General features: G+C 38.6%; 1 protein-coding gene across 3 annotated transcripts in view; it reads left to right on the top strand.

Annotated features, from left to right (window-relative positions):
* The window catches only part of LOC102398634 (zinc finger protein 569), a 34,479-nt gene that overhangs the window by 6,434 nt on the left and 3,706 nt on the right, over window positions 1-24,339 (top strand). The window contains exons 2-6 of one of the 3 annotated variants that reach the window (XM_006068749.4): window positions 2,458-3,314; window positions 5,051-5,209; window positions 8,549-8,606; window positions 18,036-18,162; window positions 18,469-18,564. In XM_006068749.4, coding sequence (XP_006068811.4) covers window positions 8,592-8,606; window positions 18,036-18,162; window positions 18,469-18,564 — 238 coding nt within the window. In that variant the 5' untranslated portion in view covers window positions 2,458-3,314; window positions 5,051-5,209; window positions 8,549-8,591. Of the gene's footprint in view, window positions 1-2,457; window positions 3,315-5,050; window positions 5,210-8,548; window positions 8,607-18,035; window positions 18,163-18,466; window positions 18,565-24,096; window positions 24,182-24,339 lie in introns of those variants that run through there. The other 2 variants (XM_044931250.2, XM_044931251.2) reach the window with 2 other exon arrangements.

The raw sequence follows: 24,339 nt of genomic DNA, 5'->3' as shown, positions 1-24,339 counted from the left end.
AATGCGGGAGACCAGGGTTCGATCCCTGGGTCGGGAAGATCCCCTGGAGAAGGAAATGGCAACCCACTCCAGTACTCTTGCCTGGAGAATCCCATGGAGGGAGGAGCCTGGTAGACTACAGTCCATGGAGTCACAAAGAGTCGGACACGACTGAGCGACTTAACTCACTCACTCATACATTATATAATACATAATGTATAATGTCACTTATGTAACATTCTTGAAAGGTAAAATTACAGAAACGGAGAACAGATTAGGGTTGCCAGGCCTTAAGGAGAGGGTTTCGGGAAAGAGAGAAGTGGATGTGGCTACAGAAGGACAACATGAAAGATTCTTATGATGATGGAAGTATGTTGAGAGTATCAATGTCAATGTTCTGATTCTGTATATAGTATTGCAAGATGTTACCACTGGGGGAAATTGGATAAAAGGTATATGGGATCTCCCTGAATTATTTCTTAAAACTACATGAGAATCCAGAATACTGGAGTGCGTTGCCATTTCCTCCTCCAGGGGATCTTCCTGACCCAGGGATCTAACTCTAACAATCTCTTGCATTGGCAGGTGGATTCTTTACCACTGCGCCACCTGGGAAATATTCTTGCCTGAAGAATCCTATGGAGAGAGGAGCCTGAGGGGGCTATAGTCCATGGGGTCACAAAAGAGCTGGACACAACTGAGTGCGTGCGTGCGTGCGCGCACACACACACACACACACAAGAATCCAGAATTACTTCCAAACAAAAAGTTAAAATTTAAGAAAGTTAGGCCAAAAGAAAACAAATTCTAAGGTGGTAGAACAAAACCCAACTGCTTTATAAATGTAAATTTACTAAATATGTCAAAGAGTAAGACTGTCATTTATTTTAAAAATAAATATTATTTAATGAGACATACTTCAAAAATAAAACAGTTAAAAGAAAAAGTATAGAAAAAGATAATGCACTAGCCAAAAGAAGCATGGTGAAGCTATAGTAATATCAAAACAGACTAAGACAAAAACCAATATTATAAATAAAGGGTAAATTGCATTATTTCTTTTTAAAAAGTATTTATATTTATTTGGCAATGCTGGATCTTTGTTGAGGCATGTAGGAGCTAGTTCTCTGACCAGGGATCGAACCCAGGTCCCCTGCATTGGGAGCACAGTATCCTACCCACTGGACCACCAGGGAAGTCACAAATTACATACTTTCTTATTGGATCAATTTAACAGGAAGCTAGTACAACTCTAAATATGTATCATCAACAAGAGAGCTTTAAAATATATAAAGCAAAGCTTTACAGAAATAAAAGGAGAAATGGACAAATCTACAAGTATAAAAAATGAAATCAGGAAGCTAGATGGACATAGAACCAGCTCTGTTCTCTCCTCATCTTTTAACAAAATAATTAGCAAAAAATAACTCTTACATGTGACAGAAGAAATATACTGCTGGTAAACACACTTGAGACAAATAATGAAGACTTATTTAGAGGACATGTTCTCTCTATGCAGTGTTTAGGAGTCTCTTTACCCTATCTGGGGCTTCCCTGGTGGCTCAGAGGTTAAAGTGTCTGCCTGCAATGTGGGAGACCTGGATTCAATCCCAGGGTTGGGAAGATCCCCTGGAGAAGGAAATGGCAACCCACTCCAATATTCTTGCCTGGAAAATCCCATGGAAGGAGGAGCCTGGTAGGCTGCAGTCCATGGGGGGTCGCAAAGAGTCGGACAAGACTGAACGACTTCACTTTTCTTTCACTTTACCCTATCCAGAAAGAGATTCACACTATTCTGAAACAGTGCTGGTTATCATCTAGTGAAATGAAGCCTGTGAAAGGAAGATTATTTTTTTCTGCTTCCTAGAGATAACATAGTTCTTTAGTTTTGTGGCTTTGTATAGCTTTACAGTAAGCTTATGAGCTAGAAGCCTCTCTGATACCTTCAACAACTTCAAGTTCCTCATATTTAGCATGCTGTAGCCCGCAGTATTCTGTTCTCTTTGCCAACATACTATTGCATAAAAGCGTCGTGTTTTCATAGAGATTTTCTCCATTTTAGTCTCTACTGCAAAATTATTGTAGTGAGTCTTCAACTTTCATTGAAAACTTTTAAAATTCTTAAATCAGAGTGGAACTCAAATGAAATGTTGAAAAAAATCAGGTCTTTATGGCAAGAGTGACATTAAAGTCTGGTTTGCTAGATTCTTAGGTTTTTGCACCTGGTTACTTCTCTGCTTTTCCACCTACACTTTTCACTCCTGATGTCGAGGCTACTTTGAATTTTTGACATGCCCTTTCATTTGATGACTCAATGTCTTTGCCTTCTTCAACAACATCTTTCTAAATTACCTGTATCACCTTTGTCCATAAAACACACATGGATGTGGAATAACACAGTGTAAAAAAAAAGTAAGGGTGTTTCCAGCAATACACATTCACAAAACTACGATATTTTTCCATTTAATATTTTACTAGGTGCCCGTCAGAAAAACAGAAACACAATGAACACAAGCACACTGTCTCTCAAAAACTGCAGGGTCAGAATCAAGAGGTCCCTAGAACAGACGACGCGACCATGGTCACACGAATCAAATTCGCACGACTCCAAAATCACTGGACCTCAGAGTCTCTCGACCCGCTAGGCAACCACAAATCCCACCGCAGAAATCTTTCACACTCGATCACCCAAGGGCACTCCTCCTTCTCTGACTGCCGCCCGGAGCTTGAGGCTCAGGCTGGCCCATCTCCTCGTCACGGTGCCCAGATCTTTTCCCACCTTCACCCCACTGAAGTCCAGTCCCAGGTGGGGCTGGGATCAAATGGAACTAAACCGACTCAGCGGTGCTTCCTTCACGGACCAGATACCATAACGCCGAGAACCCGAAGATACAACCAACTGCACGGAGCAAGAGACTTTTTGCAGAAAATAGATTTGGACCGAGGAGGCCTCTGGGAAATGTAGTTCTGGGCAGCAAAACCGCGGACCTTTTCTGATTCTCCTTAGCACCAAGTAGCACTCCCAGGCTCCGAGTGCCAGACTCATGGGAGGCAGCTGCTGCAAAACTCAGCTGAGGTCCCTCGGCAGATCTGAGAGCCCCTCCACGGTGCGGTGGGTCACTCCGGTTACCCCGACAGCGGGAGGGCCAGTCCCTCCTCCGCGAGCCGCGGGGGCCTCTGGGAAGAGTTAGCTGCATCTAACGGACCTGGGCTGGTGCTGCCTACAGCCACAGTCGGCGCTGACCTGAGTGGCACCCCTCCCTCGGGCCGCACCGGCTGTGCCACTCGGGCGGTGTTGAGGTGTGGAACTGTGGCCTGTGTCTGCGGGCTCGCCGGTGAGTCTTCGGGAAGCCGCGAGCTCAGAATCCGGGACTCTTTGTGCTAGGTGGTTCAGGGGCCTGCGGCCCACTGGGTTCCTGTGTTGTTGGAGGAGGACGCCGGGCAGGGGCGGCGGGTTCCCTGAGGCCGTGGGAGTGGAGGGTGAAAAACTGAGCGCGTGACTCGATAGGACTTTATTTTCCAGACATTTGTCCGTGACTCATGTGGCCCTGGAGTCGTGTGGGTAGGCAGATTTTGTGGATGTGTTTTTTCCTTTTCTACTTCCATATGAATGTGGCTTCGAACTACGAAGCCTGTGTGTGATTTGTGAGACTGTACCAGTGCTTCTTTTCTTTGGTTCTGGTCATTGTAAATATGTTTTTCTATTAGACATAAGTAGCCCCAACACGTTGTTTTAGTATTTGTTTCAAATTGTATTTTCGTGTATTTGCCATATTTTGTGTGCTTAATAACTTCATGCTCCTTGCCCCCGACTCCCAGCCCCAATTCACAAAATAAAGAAAAGCTCCAAGAAAACAAGAATCATTCATACTTCTGCCAGCCACTATCAAATTTTATTTCCCATCTTTTCATTCCCCGTGAATATATTATATATATATGAACAGTAGTTTGAAAGTTGGAATCACACTGTACATACAATTGTGTAGTCTACCTATGGCATTTAACAATGTGCAATTAATATTTTTTCATTTAAACAATTACACATCTATGTGATCATTTAACAGGTTTTTTATGGTATACATGTTAATGCATTTACTCTTGTTGGTGGGTAATTTGGTTCTTTTCAACTTCTTGCCATTGTAAAGAACGTGTTTATTAGCAACTGTTTGGCACATGTTATGATGCACTTTGTTAATTTTCAGGGGGACAGGGGGCAGGCTCTTAGAAGTGGAACTGATCAGTTGAAGTGTATGTGTTTATTAAAGACTACCTGCGTTTGTGCTAAGTCGCTTCAGTCATTTCCTGACTCTGTGCAATCCTTTGGACTGCAGCCTGTCAGGCTCTTCTGTCCATGGATTCTCCAGGCAAGAATACTTGAGTGGGTTACCATGCCCTCCTCCAGTGGGTCTTCCCAACCTGGGGATCGAACCTGTGTCTCTTAGCTCTACCTGCATTGGTTGGTGGATTCTTTACCACTAACGACACCTGGGAAATGCAAAGACTCCCTGCTGCTGCTGCTGCTGCTAAGTCGCTTCAGTCGTGTCCAACTCTGTGCGACCCCACAGACGGGCAGCCCACCAGGCTCCCCCGTCCCTGGGATTCTCCAGGCAAGAACACTGGAGTGGGTTGCCATTTCCTTCTCCAATGCATGAAAGTGAAAAGTGAAAGTGAAGTCGCTCAGTTGTGTCCGACTCCTAGCGACCCCATGGACTGCAGCCTACCAGGCTCCTCCGTCCATGGGATTTTCCAGGCAAGAGTACTGGAGTGGGGTGCCATTGCCTTCTCCGAAAAACTCCCTAATTCTATCCAATTATTCTCTGGTAAGGTTCCATCTAATCTACAGTATTATTGGCATAGTATGAGATTGCCTATATTTATACACTCTTGATAACAATGGTTGTCATTAATATTAGTAATCTTTGTTAACCTCATAAATGTAAAATAATTCCCTTAATTTGCAGTTATTTGATTACTATTGAAGTCAACCATTTTAAATATAATTTTTTGTGAATTATGTGTTTTCTAAGTTATTTTTCTAAAGCAGTGTTCTATTTTCAAATTTCTTTTCCAGGTTCTTCAGGCATTATGGATTTATTCATTCATCTACTCACCATTTATTGAATGCTGCATGTGACAGGAGTTAAAAGATGCTTGGGATATAGCATTGAACAAAGTAGACAGACTCTGCTATCATGGTACTTAAATTGTTGTGGGTCAGATAATAAGTGAGGTAAGTAAATTTAATATAACATACATTACATAGTGAAAAATTCTCAGAAGTAAAGAAGGAGAATATATAGAATCAGGGATAGGACTTTTAGATGGGGTAGCTAGAAATGCATCCTGAAAATGTAATAATAAAGATATGAAGGAAATTAGGAGCTAATTATGCACAGTACATGCATATAATTAAGGGAAGAGGGAACACCAGAAAAGCCCAGGTGGAAATATGCCTGTTACCAAGAGGCTGCTGCTACTGCTGCTGCTGCTGCTGCTAAGTAGCTTCAGTCGTGTCCGACTCTGTGCGACCCCAGAGACAGCAGCCCACTAGGCTCCCCCATCCCTGGGATTCTCCAGGCAAGAACACTGGAGTGGGTTGCCATTTCCTTCTCCAGTGCATGAAAGTGAAGTTGCTCAGTTATGTCCAACTCCTAGCGACCCCATGGACTGCAGCCTACCAGGCTCCTCTGTCCATTGGATTTTCCAGGCAAGAGTACTGGAGTGGGTTGCCATTGCCTTCTCTGTACCAAGAGGCTAGGGTGGTTGAAATAGAGCAGATAAAAGGGAGAGTAGTGGAGAAGGAAATGGCAACCCATTCCAGTGTTCTTGCCTGGAGAATCCCAGGGACGGGGGAGCCTGGTGGGCTGCTGTCTATGGGGTCGCACAGAGTCGGACACAACTGAAGCGACTTAGCAGCAGCAGCAGCAGCAGTGAGAAATGAGAGAAGAAAAGTAATTGAAGGGCCGGAGGCCACATCAGGTTGGTCCTTGTGGGCCATGTTAATGATCTTGACTTTTACTCAGAATGAGGTGGGAAGCTGTGGGAGAGTTTTGAACATGTGATTTTATCTGCTTATGATTTAAGAGGATTGCTTTGGTTGGTCTGATGAGAGGATTAGGGGAAGAAGACAAGGACAAGGGAAGAAGTGGAAAGACTAATTAGGAAACTGTTGCATTAATCAAGGGAAAAGATGTTGGTGACCTGGATGAGAGTAGTAAAAATGGTGAGAAGTAGTCATGTATGGCAATTTGCTGATAGAACTGATGTGGTGTATAAGTATGACAGGATGACACAGTATTTTTTAATATGAGCAACTTGAAGATTGGAGTTATTACCTGAGAAGGGACAGAGGGTAGGAAAAACCTGGGACATAGGGAAATAGTGAGATTTCAGTTTGGAATATTGTATGTGAAGTATGAGGTGCCCATTGGGTATTTAGGTGGAAATATTAAGTTGGCAGTGGGATATACAAGTCTGCAGTTCCAAAGAAAGGTCTCAGGTTGGAGACATACACTTGGCAGTTATTAGCATGTAGATGATGCACACGTGCATGCATGTGTGCTCAGTCATCTCCAGCTCTTTGTGACCCCATGGACTATAACCCGCCAGGCTCCTTTGTCCATGGAATTTTCTAGGCAAGAATGCTGGAGTGGGTTGCAATTTCCTACTTTTGAGGCTATTCCTGACCCAGGAATTGAACTCCTGCTGCTCTTGCATTGGCAGGCAGATTCCCAGGCACTACACCACCTGGGAACCCCTTTTAGGTGATATTTACAACCAGACTGGATGAGATCACGTTGTAGGGTAGATGGAAAATGATAGAGGTAAAGGACTAATCTTTGGGTCACTTCAACATGACAAAGTCTGGGAAATGAGGAGGAATCAGCAAAAGAGACCGAAAGGGACCAGCTAGAATGATTGAGAGAGAACTTGGTGATATCCTGGAAACCGAGGGAAGAATGTGTTTCAATGAAAATTGTGTCAGATGCTGCTGATAGCCCAAGAAAAAGAGGACTGAGACAGTAATGTTGAATTTAGCAACATGAAAATTGTTGGTCACCCTGCAAAGCAGTTTCAGTAGAATAAGGACCTATAGAGAAAACTGGACAAGATAAATTGGTGATAACAGGTATAAACAACCCTTTAAGTTTTTTCTCTTAATGGAAGGAGTGAAATGAAGTGGTAGGTGGAGTTAAGAGGTAAATAATAACCCTGTTCATATACTGAGTGAAGTGATTCAACAGAGAGAGAAACTTGATAAAGGAGGAAAGGGGAGAAATGCTATAGACATGTCCTTAAATGGAAGAACAAATGTTAGGGTCTGAGGATAAAGGAAAAGAATAAAATAATCACTTAGGAGAGTGGGACAAAGAATAGAGAAATATAATATGATCTCCAGACAGCATTGAAGACCCACTTGCTGTTAGTTTTCATGAATTTAAATTGAGCCTGTTCCACGTGGTTGGTTGGTTTTTCCCCTCCTGTACTGTTCATATGCATGGTTGTCGCCACAGATAGGAGAGGGGAGAGTAAAATTTAACCGAAGTTGTTGGTTTCATGAAATAAGAAAGGGGCAAGGGAGTCTAAGTTAGCAAGAATTAATTATACTAATTGACCGTGGGTTCAAGGCCAGGTAAGTAGAAAAGTGGTGGGAAGAGGGTGAGGGAAAATGAAAAACTGTAGAATGAAGGAATGGAAGTTCCTGATGGTGGTGAAAAGTGGTTGAGTTGAAATGCAAGAGGAAGTAAGGTGGAAAGACAAGGATATTTTTCCCTGTAGTTGCCAAATGTTCAAAATAGGACAATCCCTCTTTTTATCACCTATTTGTTTTAGAAAATGTGGAATATTGTTAGTTATATTTCAGTAGGGATTACAAAATGGTGATATTCAAATCCTATCATTCTTTCTTTATTTACTAGCTGAAATATTTTCCTAAGGAAAAAATGTCTGTCATCAATTCTGATTAGTTTAAGATACAGTTAGCATTTATAAGAATTTGTTGTTTTCTGTGTAAATAGTTAAGTCAATAATTGTAGTAGCTGATGTAAAGTATGCTTGTGTATCTATGCATGCATGCCTGCTAAGTTGCTTCAGTCATGTCCAACTCTTTGCGACCCTATGGACCATAGGCCGCCAGCCTCCTCTGCCCATGAGATTCTCCAGGCAAGAACACTGGAGTATGTTGCCATGCCCTCCTCCAGGGTAGTGTCCTGATCCAGGGATCAAACCTGAGTCTCTTACATCTCTTGGATTGGCAGGCAGGTTCTTCACTACTAGTGCCACCTGGGAAGCCCCTTCTCTGATACAGAGCTATTGATAAGTTCACGGGGCATCTCCTACATATGCACTCCTGTTCTTGTTCACCGAATGTGCTTAAGCTCTCCATGATGTAGTACTCATCTTTATAGCTATCAGCATCTTTGGGGAATGTATATTCTTGGCCTTTCTGATGGCTCCAAGTATCATTTTGCTACAGAGTGACCTTTAATCTGCCTTGTGGGTACAGGTTTCTCAAACCACAAAGCAAACCTTGTCTAAGGTTTTTATTCTCTTTTATTCTCTTTTTCAGCTCTGCCTTCTCAGGCTCAGTCCATTCCCAGAAAGAAGAGGAAATGAATGAATTCCAGGTAAATTTTAAATAGCATATTTGTTCCAGAGCAGTTTAAAGGAATTGTAGTAATCCATACACTAAACTGGAAAATCCTATATAGATAAAACATATTTTCAGAGGAAACAGAGTTGGAAGATTAAGATGAGGAAAGTTAAAATATGATTATGCAGAAATGTATTCATTTAGAGAGATTAAAGTTGGGCTTCAGTTTTGAATTTCATTACTATAGGTAAACAAGAGCAGAAATTCATTATATATTTAAGTAAGTTTTTCATTGGCACCTAGGTCAATGAATATCTTATAATATATATAGGGAGACTTTCTGTAGTTGGTAAAACAGCTTTTCTGATAGTCCGGGGTTTTCTTTATAATTAAAAAAAAAATCTTGGCTGTGCTACATGGCTTGCAGGATCTCAGTTCCCTGACCAGGGGTTGAACCCAGGCCACAGCAGTGAAAGTGCTGAATCCTAACTACTACCACCAGGGAGGTGGTCTGTTTTGATCAGGGATAAAGCAAAGAATATATGTTAAAATATCCCAGCATTGGAAATAACACAAATCAACATCAACAGAAAAAGAGATAGTATTTCATGCAGTGGGATAGTAGACACACACACACACACACACACACACACACACACACACACACACATACACATTCTCTCTCTCTCTCTTCATGCAATAGGATAGTGTACACACACACACACCAAAACAGAGTACTGCAACTTACAATATGGATAATCTCACAAACATGTGGTACCATTTATATGAAGTTTGAAAACTGAGAAAACTAGTCTCAGCGTTAGAGAATAGTGGTTACTGAGCAGATATTTACTGGGACGGGATATGAGGGAATCTTCTAGTATGCTGAAAATGTTCTATATTTTGATCTGAGTGATGGGTACATGAATATGTAAATATATAAGAATGTCTCAGTTTGTACATTTAAGATTAGTGCATTTTACCACATTATTCTATGTATGTCATACCTCATTTAAAAATAAAAAACAGACTATCTGAAGAAATAGATGGGATGTGCCTTTCAAATGACCCTATATAATTATCTTTTTCCATGTATGTTTGCTGTGATTTGGCCACGATCTAAAGTAATCATTTATGGTAAATTCTTTTACTTTCAATCTACTAGAATGTGAACAGAGTAAAAGTTTTATTTGGTTTACTGCTGTATCTACAGCCCCTAGAACAATGCTTGGTATACTTGGTTTTTGTGAATGTGGTTGTAATGAATCCATGGTTCCTTATTTCTTCATTTTACTCTTAGAGTAAGTAATGTCTGTTTCCTCTTCAAGGACATTTCCTCAGAACTTCATCCTTTTTCTTCAAACTTCCTTTGGAATCTTTCTCTTTGAGATTTTATCCTGTACTCTTAGCTACTAAACATATTTCAATTTACTGCCTTTTCACTCTCAGCTCAAAGATTTGCTTTACTGAAACATACCTTTCTTTGACCAGGTGCCCCTATCTCATAGCTTCTCTGTCTGGTTTTTCCCTCAGTTAATTTTCAAAGTGAACACACGTGTGTAGCCAGCATGAGCACTGGATAAAGACATAGAATATTACCCTGACACCCATTGGACTCCTTCTGTACCTTTCCAAGTTATTACCCCTACTCCAGGGGTAACCACTGTTTAGTGTATATCACTATAGATTATTTCTGCATATTTTTAAACTTTATGTAACCTATATACTTAGCGTCTGACTTCTTTTGTTTAATATTTTTTCAGATTTATATTGAATTGCTGCATGTAAGCTGTAGTTCACTCAACTTTATTACTGTATATTATTCAATTATATGAATAAACCATAATTTTATATATCCATTCTATTATTGATTGGCATTTAGGTAATTTTTATTTGGGAATAATTAAAGTATTGTTCGTGTTAACTTTCGGTTAGATTTTTGTTGCACATATGTGCATATCTCTTTCTACCAAAGCAGAATTGCTGAGTCATAAGTTATGTGTAAGATTACCTTTTATTAATACTGCCAAACGGTTTTCCAAAGTGGTTGTCCAAAATTATACTCTTGTATGAGAGTTCTCAGTTATTCCAAGACAACAACATCTTGAGTGTATTTTCTGTGGTCACTAGCTTGTTTTTTGGTATAATATCAAACTCATAGATAGTAAAACAGAAGCTCAACTAAATTTGAGTACATAAAAATTACATTCTCCTGTTGATACAATCACCATAAATAAAGTAAATTGGCAAAACCTAACAATAATTTTAGTAATACATATGGCAGACCAAATCTGGTATTTAAATATTTACAAACTAAATTAAAATCCAATAGAAAACTGCATATAATACATGAAAAAAAATCCACAATTGAAAAAATAAAAAAGAACAAATGCCCTGTAAAAACTGTAAATAATATCTATTGTTAATCAAAGTTTTACATGGATTACCTTATATAGTTTTCAAAAGCGTCTCTCTTTCCTATTTGTTTATGTTTTCATTTATTTCCCTCAACTAGTATGTAAGTTCCAGGAGGACAAGAACTTATATCTATCTTCCAGCTATATCCTTGGACTCTAAACCAGTGCTGGGCATATCTAGTAACTCAGTAACTTACTGAATAAAAAACTATAACTCTAGGGCTCAAATATGAATTATTTTCTCATTCTCTTTAGTGGCAGTTAATACTCATAATGAAAACCTCAACTACTATGAGACCCTCAAATAGTCTCTGAGCTATCAAAAAACAAAAACAAAAAAGGTTCAATTGTTTAATTCTCTGGTTCTACTACTTTAACATATAGAAGAAATAGAAGAGCTGAGATTTCAGTGGTATTGCAGAGACTGAATCAAATGAACTTGTTGATACATTGTACCTAGGTGTTGTAGAAGAGTTATGAATCAAAATACATGCTACAGTTCCATTTTTGGAAAAAGGGGGTTGGTGTTGTTATTAAGAAAGGTAAGAAAGTTAATGGCAAAAACTGCTGAGTATTATATTACTCCTCACAAACCTAATACGGAATAGGTATATGTTACCTGAAATAGTGAACTATTGATGGCAAATTCCTAACTGGATTCTAAGTAGTAAATAAACATGATAATGAGAAAAGCAAAATTTTCTGTTAGAAAAGATTATTTTTACAGTGTGTCATAAAATCCAGGATTCGTGAAAGAATCTCATGATTTTCTTTGGATGAAAACTCCATACATGAGACACTGTGTGTGCATGCTCAGTTGTGTCTGACTCTGCGACCCCATCGACACTATAGCCCTCCAGGCTCCTCTGTCCACGGAATTTTCCAGACAAGAATACTGGATTGGGTTGCCATTTGCTTCTTCATATACATTATTTTTAAAATATTATTTTCCATTATGGTTTATCGCAGGAGATTGGATATAGTTTCCTGTGCTGTATATAGTAGGATCTTGCTGTTTATCCATTCTAAGTGTAATAGTTTGCATCTGCTATCCCCAAACTCTTTGTCCATCCCTCTTCCTCCCCTGCTACCCGTTGACAACCACAGGTCTGTTCTCTATCAGTGTGTCTGTTTCTGTTTTGTAGATAAGTTCGTTTGCGCCATATTTTAGATTCCATGTATAAGTGACATCATATGGTATTTGCCTTTCTCTTTCTGACTTAGTATGATAATCTCTAGTTGCATCCATGGTGGTGCAAATGGCATTATTTTGTTCTTTTTTATGGATGAGTAGTATTCCATTGACTGTGTACCATATCTTCCATCCACTCATCCAAGACAGTAAGCTTTAAAGAAACAAAAAGAATGTTACTTTAAAATGCCAACTAGTACATTAGATAATAAAGATAAATGGTTAGGACTACTTCTGCATCAAACTGCAGAAAATTTATTATAAGGAATACTGTGAAAAATAAGAAACATATCAGTAGGAAACATTTATTGATCTGTCTTAGCTCATGATAGACACAGACAACAAAATGAACAACTACCAATAATAATTTGATAGAGCTAATTGATTGTCATAGCTTATAGCCTGGAAACAATTAATATCCCCTTTTTAGATATGGAAAAACTAAAAGACTGACCATATATTAGGCCCAAATTCAATAAATTTCAAAGTACAAACTGTATGTTTTCCACAATGCAATTACATAGGAAGTTAATGATAAAACTTCAGAAAGAAAACATTTCCACATGGAAGTTTTAAAACTAGCATAAGGAACTTAGGATCAAGAAAGACAGAATTTAAGATCATGGTTCAGGCCCTAATACCCTAACCATACTTAAGCTGGAAAAATAGCCAGTAGTGGCTTGAAAATAGGATGGTCTCAGCATGAATGCAGTAGTAGAACTAAAGATAGAGAAGCTGGAGATTGTTCATCGATGATGCTTCTCATAGCTGGTTCTCCTGAAGGGGATCTAGGAGCATATTTTCATGGCTGCCAGAAAAATCGCACTTTGAAAAGTTCTCTTTCTGGCATGAGCATTTATCTGTCTTAATAGATTAACCTAGTGTTATTGACTGTCTCTGACAGAAATCTTACATAACAGTTGCTTAAACAGGGCAGAATTTTGTCTTTGTAGGAATTCAGCTCAGTTCAGTTCAGTCGCTCAGTCGTGTCCGACTCTTTGTGACCCCATGAATCGCAGCACGCCAGGCCTCCCTGTCCATCACCAACTCCCGGAGTTCACCCAGACTCATGTCCATCGAGTCAGTGATGCCATCCAGCCATCTCATCCTCTGCTGTCCCCTTCTCCTCCTGCCCCCAATCCCTCCCAGCATCAGAGTCTTTTCCAGTGAGTCAGCTCTTCACATGAGGTGGCCAAAGTACTGGAGTTTCAGCTTCAGCATCATTCCCTCCAAAGAAACCCCAGGGCTGATCTCCTTCAGAATGGACTGGTTGGATCTCCTTGAAGTCCAAGGGACTCTCAAGAGTCTTCTCCAACACCCCAGTTCAAAAGCATCAATTCTTCGGCGCTCAGCCTTCTTCACAGTCCAACTCTCACATCCATACATGACCACAGGAAAAACCATAGCCTTGACTAGACGAAACTTTGTTGGCAAAGTAATGTCTCTGCTTTTGAATATGCTATCTAGGTTGGTCATAACTTTCCTTCCAAGGAGTAAGCATCTTTTAATTTCATGGCTGCAGTCACCATCTGCAGTGATTTTGGAGCCCCAAAAAGTAAAGTCTGACACTGTTTCCACTGTTTCTATAAGGGATATCATAGTGTTTTCTTTCTTCATCTGACATGCCCTGACATGCCTATCCATGGGGTTGCCAATTGCAGCATCCCATCTTTCTCATGGCAGAGTAATATTCCATTGTATATGTATGTATTACCTCTTCTGTATGCATTCATCTGCTTTTTGGTCTCTGCTTTTTCATACCCTGTCTCTGCTTTTTAATACACTCTTTAGGCTAGTCAATAGCTTTTATTCCAAGTAGCAAGTGTCTTTTAATTTCATGGCTGCAGTTACTGTCTGCAATGATTTTGGAGCCCAAGAAAATAAAGTCTGTCACTGTTTCCACTGTTTTCCCATCTATTTGGCATGTAGTGATGGGATCAGATGCCATGAGCTTCATTTTATGAATGTTGAGTTTTAAGCCAGCTTTTTCACTCTCCTCTTTCACTTTCATCAAGAGGCTCTTTAGTACCTCTTCACTTTCTACCATAAAGGTGGTGTCATTTGCATATCTGAGGTTATTGATATTTCTCCCAGCAATCTTGATTCCAGCTTGAGCTTCATCCACCCCAGCATTTCACATGGTACTCTTCCTATAAGTTAAATAAGCAGGGTGACAATATACAGCTTTGACATACTCCTTCCCCAATTTTGAACCAGTTCATTGTTCCATGTCCGATTCTAACTGTTGCATTTTGATCTGCATACAGGTTTCTCAGGAGGCAGGTAAGGTGGTCAGTATTCGTTCTTTTATTTTTTTTTAATAATTTCTGAAAGTAATTTTTGGCTATGCTGGGTCTTCATTGCTGCATGAACTTTTCTCTAGTTATGACAAGTGGTGGCTACTCTCTAGTTGCAGTGTGTGGGCTTCTCATTGTGGTGGTTTCTCTTGTTGCAGAGCACAGGCTCTAGAGTGTGCAGGCTTCATTAGTTGTGGCACATGGGCTTAATAGTTGCAGCTCCTGGGCTCTAGAGCACAGGCTTAATAGTTGTGGCACATGGGTTTAGTTACTGTGAGGCACGGCATGTAGGTCTTCCTGGATCAGGGACGGAACCCATGTCTCCTGTATTGGCAGGCAGATTCTTTACGACTGAGCCACCAGGGGGAGCCCCAACAATATTAATTCTTTTGATCCATGAACATGGAATATCTTTTCACTTATTTGTATTCTCTTCAGTTTCTTTCATTTCCTTGGTTAAATTTATTGCTAAGTATTTTTGATGTTTGTGATACTTTTGTGAATGCGTGCATGTGTGCGTGTCAAGTCATGTTTGACTCTTCCCGACCACATGGACTGTAGCCTATCAGGCTCCTCTGTCCATGGGATTCTCCAGGCAAGAATACTGGAGTGGGTTGGCATTTCCTCCTCCAGGGGATCTTCCTGACCCAGGGATCGAACTCGCATCTCTTATGTCTCCTGTTCACTATTGTGAATGGGATTGTTTTTATTTCTTATTCAAATATTTTGTTGTTAGTGTATACAAACAGAGCTGATTTCTGTCTATTGATTTTGTATCCTGAAACTTTACTGAATTTTTTGATTTGTTCTAACAGTTTTTTGGTGGTGATTTTAGGATTTTCTGTATATAAGAGCATATCATCTTAAAAAGACTTCTCCTTTCTTTCCTCTTTGGATATATTTTTTTTTTCCTTGCCTGACTGCTCTGGTTAGGATTACTCATACTATACTGAATAGGATTGATGAAAGTACCTTGGTCTTGTTCTGGTCTTAAAGGAAAAGTTTTCAACCTTTTACCATTGGGTATGATGTTAGTTATTGGCTTATCATATATTGCCTGACTTATGTTGAGCTACATTCCTTCTATACTCAATTTGTTGAGAGTTTTTATCACAAAAGGATATTGTATTTTGTCAAGTGCTTTTTCTGCCTCTTTTGAAATGATCAGACATAATAATTTGTCTTTTTATTAATATATCACATGTATAGATTTGCATGTGTTGAACTATCTTTGCATCCCAGGATTAAATCCTTCTTGATCATGGTGTTTTAACATGCTGTTGAATTTAGTTTGCCTATATTTTGTTGAAAATTTCTGCAGCTACATTCATTAGAGACACTGGCCTATAGTTTTCTTTGCAGTGTCCTGTCTCCCTTTAGTATCAGGGTAATGTTGGTCTTGTAAAATGAGCTTGAGGGTGTTCCTTTCAGTTCAACTTATTTTTTTGTGTGAAAGTTTGAGAAAGATTGGCATCTATTCATCTATAAATGATTGATAAAACTCATCAGGGAAGCCATCTAGTTTTTGGCTTTTCTTTTTTGGAGGGAGAGGAGGATTTTCTTTACTGGAAGATTTTAATTACTGATTCAGCTCCTTACTCATTATATCTGTTCTGATCTATTTCATGGTTCAATCTTGGTAGGTTGTATGTTTCTAGGATTTATCCATTTGTTCTAGGTTATCCACTTTGTTACCATATAACTGTTCATAATAGTCTCTCATGGTCATTGTATCAGTGGTATCTTTCAGATATCACATGCCCCCTCTTTCATTTTATTTATTAGACTCCTCCTTTTCTTCTTGATGGTGTCCTTAGCACAGTTAGTACGATCTGCTTCTCTGTAATGTCCTCTGAGAATGTTATCTGCTGCTCTCTCAGACTTTTCAGTCATGAAGCTCAAAATTCAGTATGCTGGATATGATGAGAGAAAAATGAGCCTCTTTTGCACCATACCATATAGCTGAGAAAACAGGGTACTCACACATTTTTACTTTTCTTTGCGAATGAAATCATGGGCCAGGATTTCTCTTGGCCCTAAGCTATGTTGCCTTGATGGAGGAGTGATGTAGGTAAAAGTCACACTGTTCCTCTTACCCTTTCTGATGAGTCCAAACTTGTGTGTTTTGCTCCATTGGTGCACTGGAAATCTTTGTTGGAGACTTGCACTTTCACAAAGTCTGTCTTTTGTTGGGTGCTTGTCTCAGACAGGCATTTTCTGGGGGCTCCTGAACAGTGGCCAAAAGAGGCTACAGTCAGTTCACATGCCTCTCAGGGGTCTACAGGAAGAACTGTGGTCTTTATGCTTATTTTTCAACATTTGGGTAGGCAAGACTCCTTCTGAGTCCCTTGCATATGGTGCTGAATCCCGCAGTTCCCATAAGGGCACTTTTGTCCATGGATGGATGTCAAATTATTATTTTTGCAGTGGGGACTGAATGAGGGATGTCTTATGTAGCCATGATTGCCTTTGGTTTCTTAAGCCTGATTATTTACAAGTCCTTGCTCTTCAGTAGGAAGGGCTCCAAAAGAGGAGTTTCCATTATTCTCACAGCGTACTCTGAACCTTAGTGAATGTTTATGTTCATAGAGTCCTTTTAGGACCTAGAAATTAATAATCAGAAACATTTTTTGTGAGTTTGCTCCTGGGGATTTCCTTTTATCTTACCCCATCTGTCACAGAAATTCCTGAAAGTATAGGAAATATGGACAGCTCCCTTTGTTCCAGTGCTCTTTTTCTTATTTTATATTTTTGGGATATTTTGGTTTTTAACTAGAAAAAGTGCATTTGATTTCTGTGTCTAAATCACACTGCTTTGAAGAAATTTGTTACCATTCCTCATTTCTGACACTTTAAATCTTTCTTTGTACTATTTTTTCATAGCTCTGGTTGTAATTCAGATTTAGAATTCTAAAATTTAAATCCATTTTAAAAAACTTCATTAACAAATCTTTTTTTCTATATCTTTTTGTATTTGTAGGATTCTGTTTGTGGCATTCTTTTTTCAGTATATGTGAACTCTGCAGTTTTCATGGCTGCAGACACATATTGTAGGCTTATGAACAATAAATCTTCATTTTCAATTTAGATTTTTTTCTGGCCTAATGAACAATATGTGCAACTGCTAAATCAATGAATATCTCCAGTTGGATGTCCTACTATGCTTCAAAGTTTGATACCATTTTCTCCCCCTTTTCTGCTTCTATCCAAATCATATTTTCATGTGTTAGTGAATCACAGGGATCTAGTGAGTTCCCAAACCAGTTAACTTCGAGTGAAGTTTTATATTCCCCCAGTTTTTACAGTCAGTATAAATCGGTACCCAAGATCTCTAACCCACAGTAGTTATTAAAGATATGTGCTTGCTAAATCAATGAATGAACACAAACTGACAGGATATTGCTAAAATGATTTTTTTCTTTCAGACAGTAACAAAAACATAAAATTTATTTTATAGTCTCTTACCTTTGTGTATTACCTGAACAAGTTTCAATATGTTTTGTTGAGCAACATATAAGGTGGATGACTTCAGAGTGAGTGGGAGTATGTTGTTACAGGACACGGTGACATTCAAAGATGTGGCTATTGACTTCACTCAGGAAGAGTGGCAGCAATTGGATCCAGCTCAAAGGAACCTGTACCGGAATGTGATGCTAGAAAACTATAACAACTTAATCACAGTAGGTAAGGGTAGTTTCCTATATAACTCAAATTCTGGGAGTACAGTTCCCTTCTTCCCCCAGTGTTTCTGAAATGGGTCCAACCTTAAAATGTTAGACTGAGTTTGGTCTTTAGATGCCTTTGCTCACATGCACATGCATGCTGCAGCTTTCAAAGCAAAATGTCATCTATGGTTATGTTTCAGGGGGCAGCATCCCTAGAAACAATGCTTTTCTTATCCTTCAGAAGGCCTTGGGCTAGCCTCAATTCTTGAATGATTCTTTTTTCCTACTATTTATGCCCAAATCTTACATCCCTTCCCTTTCACAGGATGTCCATTCACCAAACCTGATGTGATTTTCAAGTTGGAGCAAGAAGAAGAACCATGGGTCATGGAGGAAGAAGTGTTAAAGAAACATTGTCCAGGTTAGTGAGAGGGAACCATAGAGGTGAGGAAGGGCCAAGGCCCTTTAAAAGCTAATATGTAAGTTCTTGATCCCTCTGAAATATTCCAAAGGTATATTTTTTTAAGGCCATAGAATTCCATACTGACAATTGGTGTGAATTTTTTATATATGTAAGATGTCATTTTTGAAACTTTTTTTGAAAATTCACATTTTTGTTGTGAATTTAAATATCCTAACTCTGTCAAGCTTTGAAGTCAGTGGTACACTGGTTTCATAAGATTTAGAAACTTTCCTTCACATTCTTCACAATCTGTATAAAATTACTCATTGTGTTATTTATATCTTCCGTTAATTCTACAGCATTCTCAGCATCATCAAATATTAGCTCTCATTCATTGTCTTAACATTCTACCACTGAAACTCAGATAGATCCTAGACCTTTTTATTTTTTCCTCCATATTTTTAAATCTCCTGTTTTCTTCCTTTGTAGCTCTCTGTTGTCTTCTCAGTAATTACTTTAAATATATCTTTCAGTTTACTAATTCTCTCTTCAATTGTGTTTATTTTATTTTTAACTCATCCACCTTTTTACACAATTATTTACTTTTGGCTTTGCTGGTTCTTTGTTGCTACACATGGGCTTTCTCTATCTGCAGCGAGCAGGGGCTACTCTAGTTGTGGGTGCAGGTTTCTTATTGCAGTGGCTTCTCTTGTTGCAGAGAACAGGTTCTAAGTGCACAGGCTTAAGTAGTTGAGGCACGTGGGCTCAGTAGTTGTGGCTCTGGGGCTCTAGAGCTTGGGCTTATTAGTATTGTGCCACACAGCTTTATTTGCTCTGCAGCATGTGGGATCTTCCTGGACCAGGGATTGAATGCATGTTTCCCGCACTGGCAGGTGGATTCTTTACTACTGAGCCATCAGAGAAGCGTAACTCATCCACTTTTGAAAAAAACTTTTAGTATAAGTATTTTGTATTTTTAGAAATTCCTTTTGTTTTTGCAAAAAATTCTCACATCTTTCTGATTCTTCCTAATAATTTCTGTGGCTTCTTCAGATTTGTGTTTTAATTTTTGCTTCTTTAAAAATACTGTACATAGCTCTTTTGTATTGTCTTCAGGTTTGAATGTCCTACTTTTGACGACTCAGTGTGTTTTGGTTCTTCATGTGCTTGATGATAGCTGATTCCAATTTGAGTTTTTTAAAATCTTAATTTATGATAATCTTCTTGTCCTAAATTGAGTTGCTTTCTTCTGAAGATGATTTACATGTGTTTCTGGTGGGCACCAAGAGGTGTTTCCAGGTAAGGATCAGTTCTTTGAAGGTCCTGGCTTTTGGTAGGAACCTCAATTGAACTTTTCTTCTTTATTGATAGCCCAAGAGCCTTATATTTTACTTAATAAGGCTTTGCATAGATACTCAAGTCAGATCCATCTTCAGGCTGCTTTCAGTTCTGCTCTCTTAGTCATGGTTTTGGCTAATACTTGATTTTGTTTTGTTCACTTTTTGTGTGTGTATAGTGCTCAGGTTGTTGGAGACTGTTCTTGGAGATTTAGGCTACTTCCTATAAGCCCAGTAGTGCTTCAAAATTTCAGCTTTATCCACTGTCTAATTTTGCAAATGAGGTTACCCTATTGTAATTTCAATGTTAAAAATCCGTATGTAATCTCTCTCTTTTATTCCCCTGACTTTCATGGTGTTTTTTGTTTTGGGTGATTTTATTTTTCTCTTTATTTCTTTCTTGGTTCTGCTGGTTAATCTTGTTTTAGCCCTTTTTGTTTTCTCATTGTTTCTTCCTCATGCATTTGTATTTCTATAAATATCTTTCTATATTTCTAGCTCTTGATTTATACCTGGTATTTTCACTAAGTTTTTTCATTCATGGCAATATTCAGTCAAGATTTCATTCTGTATGTCATAATTTTCTTTAGCTTGAATTTTTGTCTGCTTTCTTTATATCATGTTTCTTTTTTTCTTTTCTCTTACATTTTTTAAGAGATATGATTTCAATACCTTCTCATTTTTGAGTGAGGATAGTTCCTTCTTAACCTGATTTTTAAAGAAGTATAATGTTAGGGAAGGAAAAGCAGTTCTCAGATCTAGAGCACAAATCTGGAAACTAAACTGCTAACAAAACTGCAAACTTTCTTTTCTGAGGAAGAAAGTTCTCAGATTTAGAGCACAAACCTGTTGGCCAGCCACTTGTTTTTGTAAATAAAGTTTTATTGGAATACATTCATACCAAGTCGTTTACATTTTGACTGTTACTATTACAGAGGCAAGGTTGAATAGTCATGTCAAAGACTACATGACCCATGAAAGTGAAAGAAAGTGAAGTCACTTAGTCATGTCTGACTCTTTGCAACCCCATGGACTGTAGGCTGCCAGGCTCCTCCATCTGTGGGATTTTCCAGGCAAGAATACTGAAGTGGGTTGCCGTTTCCTTCTCCAGGGGATCTTCCTGACCCAGGGATCAAACCCCAATCTCCCACACTGCAGGCAGGCTCTTTACCATCTGAGCCACCAGGGAAGCCCATATGACCCATGAAGCCTAAAATATTTGCAATCTGATCTTATTTAAGAAAAAGTTTGCCTACTCTTGATGTATAGGAGTACATCTGTGCTTCATACTAAAGCCTTTTATTCTGCATGGTTGTGTGAATATAAGTATGTTTAGGCTTTATTTCTTCTCATCCAAAAAGGAACTGTGGCTACAAGTCTCATAACTCTGAATCTTATACTCTCATCCCAGGACGTCTTCCTAAAAAGATAGTATTTCACAGTGTTTCCTTGCTCAGTCCTGGTTTCCTTGACATACTTAGGGATGTCAAGTCTCCTGTAGTCAGTCTGCACTCCCAAATTTCCATGTTGTAAACATGGGTTAATTAATTCTTCTCTTCAAGGTACGGTGTCCATTTTGACAGTGTCAGCTGTTTGCTCTGCCCACAATCGGCATGAACGATTATCTTCTCTTAGAATCCTTTTTCCCCTGTTCCACCCTTCACTGTATTTGTCAACATTAACTCATTATAATTGGGGTTATAGCCACCACCTAAGATCACTGAAGCATCGACGTTTCAATTCTTGTTTGTATACGGGAAAAGAGATCAGATAGTTTTTCATTCTACCATCTTAAAACATGGAGTCTTTTCTGTCACATTTGGTATTTTGATCTTGCTCCTGGAATTTGTCACTTCTACTTGGGCACTACCTTAAAGACCTGATCTTGCCTTCTCCCTCGACCTCTTTTGTTTAATTGAGCTTTTCTGTTTCCCTAAACTGAGGTGACTCAAAAGCCTAAGCTCAGTATACTGTTTTCTACCAAGTCTCTAACTTCCTGCTTTCACAAGAATCTTTCATTTCCTTTATTCTCAGTCTGGCAGAGAGGAAAATAGAGATTATTTTTTCCTCCCTATTTTTGAGCTAAGCAGCCACTGGGGACTGGAAGTCTTACCCTTTGGTATGTAGATTTTCATTTATTCTGTTTGAGCCAGTTCCTTATCTCTGAATTTCTCTGCCTGGTGTCCTTGATGTAGAGCTATTCTGCTTATCTTTCTCAAGAGAGTAACCTCACATATTCTCTAGGATGGAAGAGTAGTCTTTGTCTTCATTAGTTTATACCATTTTTATACTTTGCCTCATTTTCATGTGGTTTTGGGTAGGATCAGAGATAAATTCATATGTCAATTAGGCCATATTTAATTTCTCATTCTTTGTTTTCCCTTTTGGTCAGTTGTTGTTTAGTCGCTAAGTCATGTCTGACTCTGTTGCAACCCCATGTACTATAGCCTGCCAGGCTCCTCTGTCCATGGGATTTCCCAGGCAAGAATGCTGGAGTGGGTTGCCATTTCCTTCTCTAGGGGATCTTCGTGACCCAGGGATCTAACCTGTGTCTCTTGCACTGGCAGGCAGATTCTTTACCACTCAGCCACCTGGGAAAGCCCCCTTTTGCTCAGTACTTACTCCCTTTTCAGTCATGCTAGGTCGGCTTTTCTGCTTTTATATTCTGATTCTTTTATCCTATTTTTACCTTCCTGTTGTTTGCTCTCATTTTATTAATTACTGTAGTGTTCAGGTGAATTTTTAAAAAATATGTAGTATGTGCTTACAGTACAGATTTTTAAAGTACAAAAGGATACATATTGAAAACTAAATTTTCTTCACTTACCCATGTCTTCCTCTATGCTGGCAACCTGTAGTATCATTTTCCTTTAAGCTATTACTTGTTTATATTTTCAAGCATTTTTATTGAAACCACTTTAAGTTGATAGGTTAACTTGTGAATAACTATCATCTCTGCTGTTGAATGTTCTTTTCCAAGAATGTGAGATGCCTTTTGTCTTAGTTTCCTAGGGCTGCTGTAACAAAGTAGAGGCTAGAAATACAAAATCAGGGTGTAAGTAGGGCTCATGTTCCTACTGAAATCTATAGAAGATTCCTTGCATCTTTCAGCTTCTTTTATCCCCAGATGTTCCTTGGCTTGTGACAGCATAACTCCAATCTGTGTCTTTAACGTCACATAATGTTTCCCTGTGTTTCTGTCTCTTCATGTGGCGATCTTCTTTTAAGAACACCAGTCAGATTAGGGGCTTACCCTACTCCAGTGTGACCTCATCTTAACTAATTACATCTGCAGTTACCTTATTTTCAAATAACTTCATGTTCTGAGGTACTGGGCATTAGGACTTAAACATATTTTAAAGGTGGGACACACAATTCAACCCATAACACTGTTTCATGTGTTCAAATCTGTGTGTGCATGTAAAGTTTTATAATTTGTGGAACTTTCTAATTAAATATATTCCCATTCTTTTGTATTTTTATTATAAATGTAGTCTTTTGTTATCTTTTCTAAACAGCTATTTGTATATATGAAGGTTACTAAAACTGAGTATTAATTTGCTATAGTGAATTTAATGAACTTTCTATAAATTTTCAGGTAACTCTTGATTTTGCAAAGAAAGAGTTTTAATATTGACAAATAATGTGAATTTTTCCTTTCTAAGTTGTTTGTGTGTATGTGGGAGGGTGACCCATGCTGTGCAACACATGGGTCCCTAGTTCCCCAACCAGGGATCAAACCCATGCCCTCTTCATTGGGAGAGCAGTCTCAACCACTGGACTGCTAGGAAAGTCACCCTTTCCAAGTTTTTATACCTCATTTCTTTCTCTTATTTAATGCTCTACGCTGTACTATAATAACAGTTGTTATAGTACTCATCTTTTTTTTTTTTCCTGACTTTAATGTGACTGCTTTGGGATTTTTCCCATTAGGAATGGTACCAAGGTTTAAGTTGTACTGTGATTTTTCTCTAGTTAAATATGTTTCCATTTTATAAAGTTATTTTTATGGAAAAATGGGTGTTAAATTTTTAATATGTTTTTAATATCTTTGGAAATGATTACTTGACTTTTCACTTTTGACCTATTTACTATTACTACTATTTACTTATAGATTTCTCTAATATTGAAACATACTTCTATTCATGGAAAAAACCAATATATGTATGTCTTATATTTAATATGCTTCTGAGTCACTTTCTTTTCCTTCTAGGTCATTTTGAATATAGAGTTTTTGCACTGATATTCAAAAATGAAGTTGATGTATAGTTTGCTTTTTGGGTTGTCATCTTTATCCGGTATTGGTATTATATTTGTCTCATATACAAAAAAGAATTCTTTTTTCTTTCATAATATTTTGTATAGCACATGCTTAACAGCTGTCCTTTAAATAGTTGTTTAAATTCCCATGCAAATATCTATGGGCCTTGTCTATTTGTTTTGTTTGGGGGGATTT

Source organism: Bubalus bubalis, chromosome 18 (genome assembly GCF_019923935.1).
Source record: "Bubalus bubalis isolate 160015118507 breed Murrah chromosome 18, NDDB_SH_1, whole genome shotgun sequence".
In the NCBI taxonomy this organism is placed as follows: Eukaryota; Metazoa; Chordata; class Mammalia; order Artiodactyla; family Bovidae; genus Bubalus; species Bubalus bubalis.
This window is presented reverse-complemented; position numbering and strand designations above follow the sequence as displayed.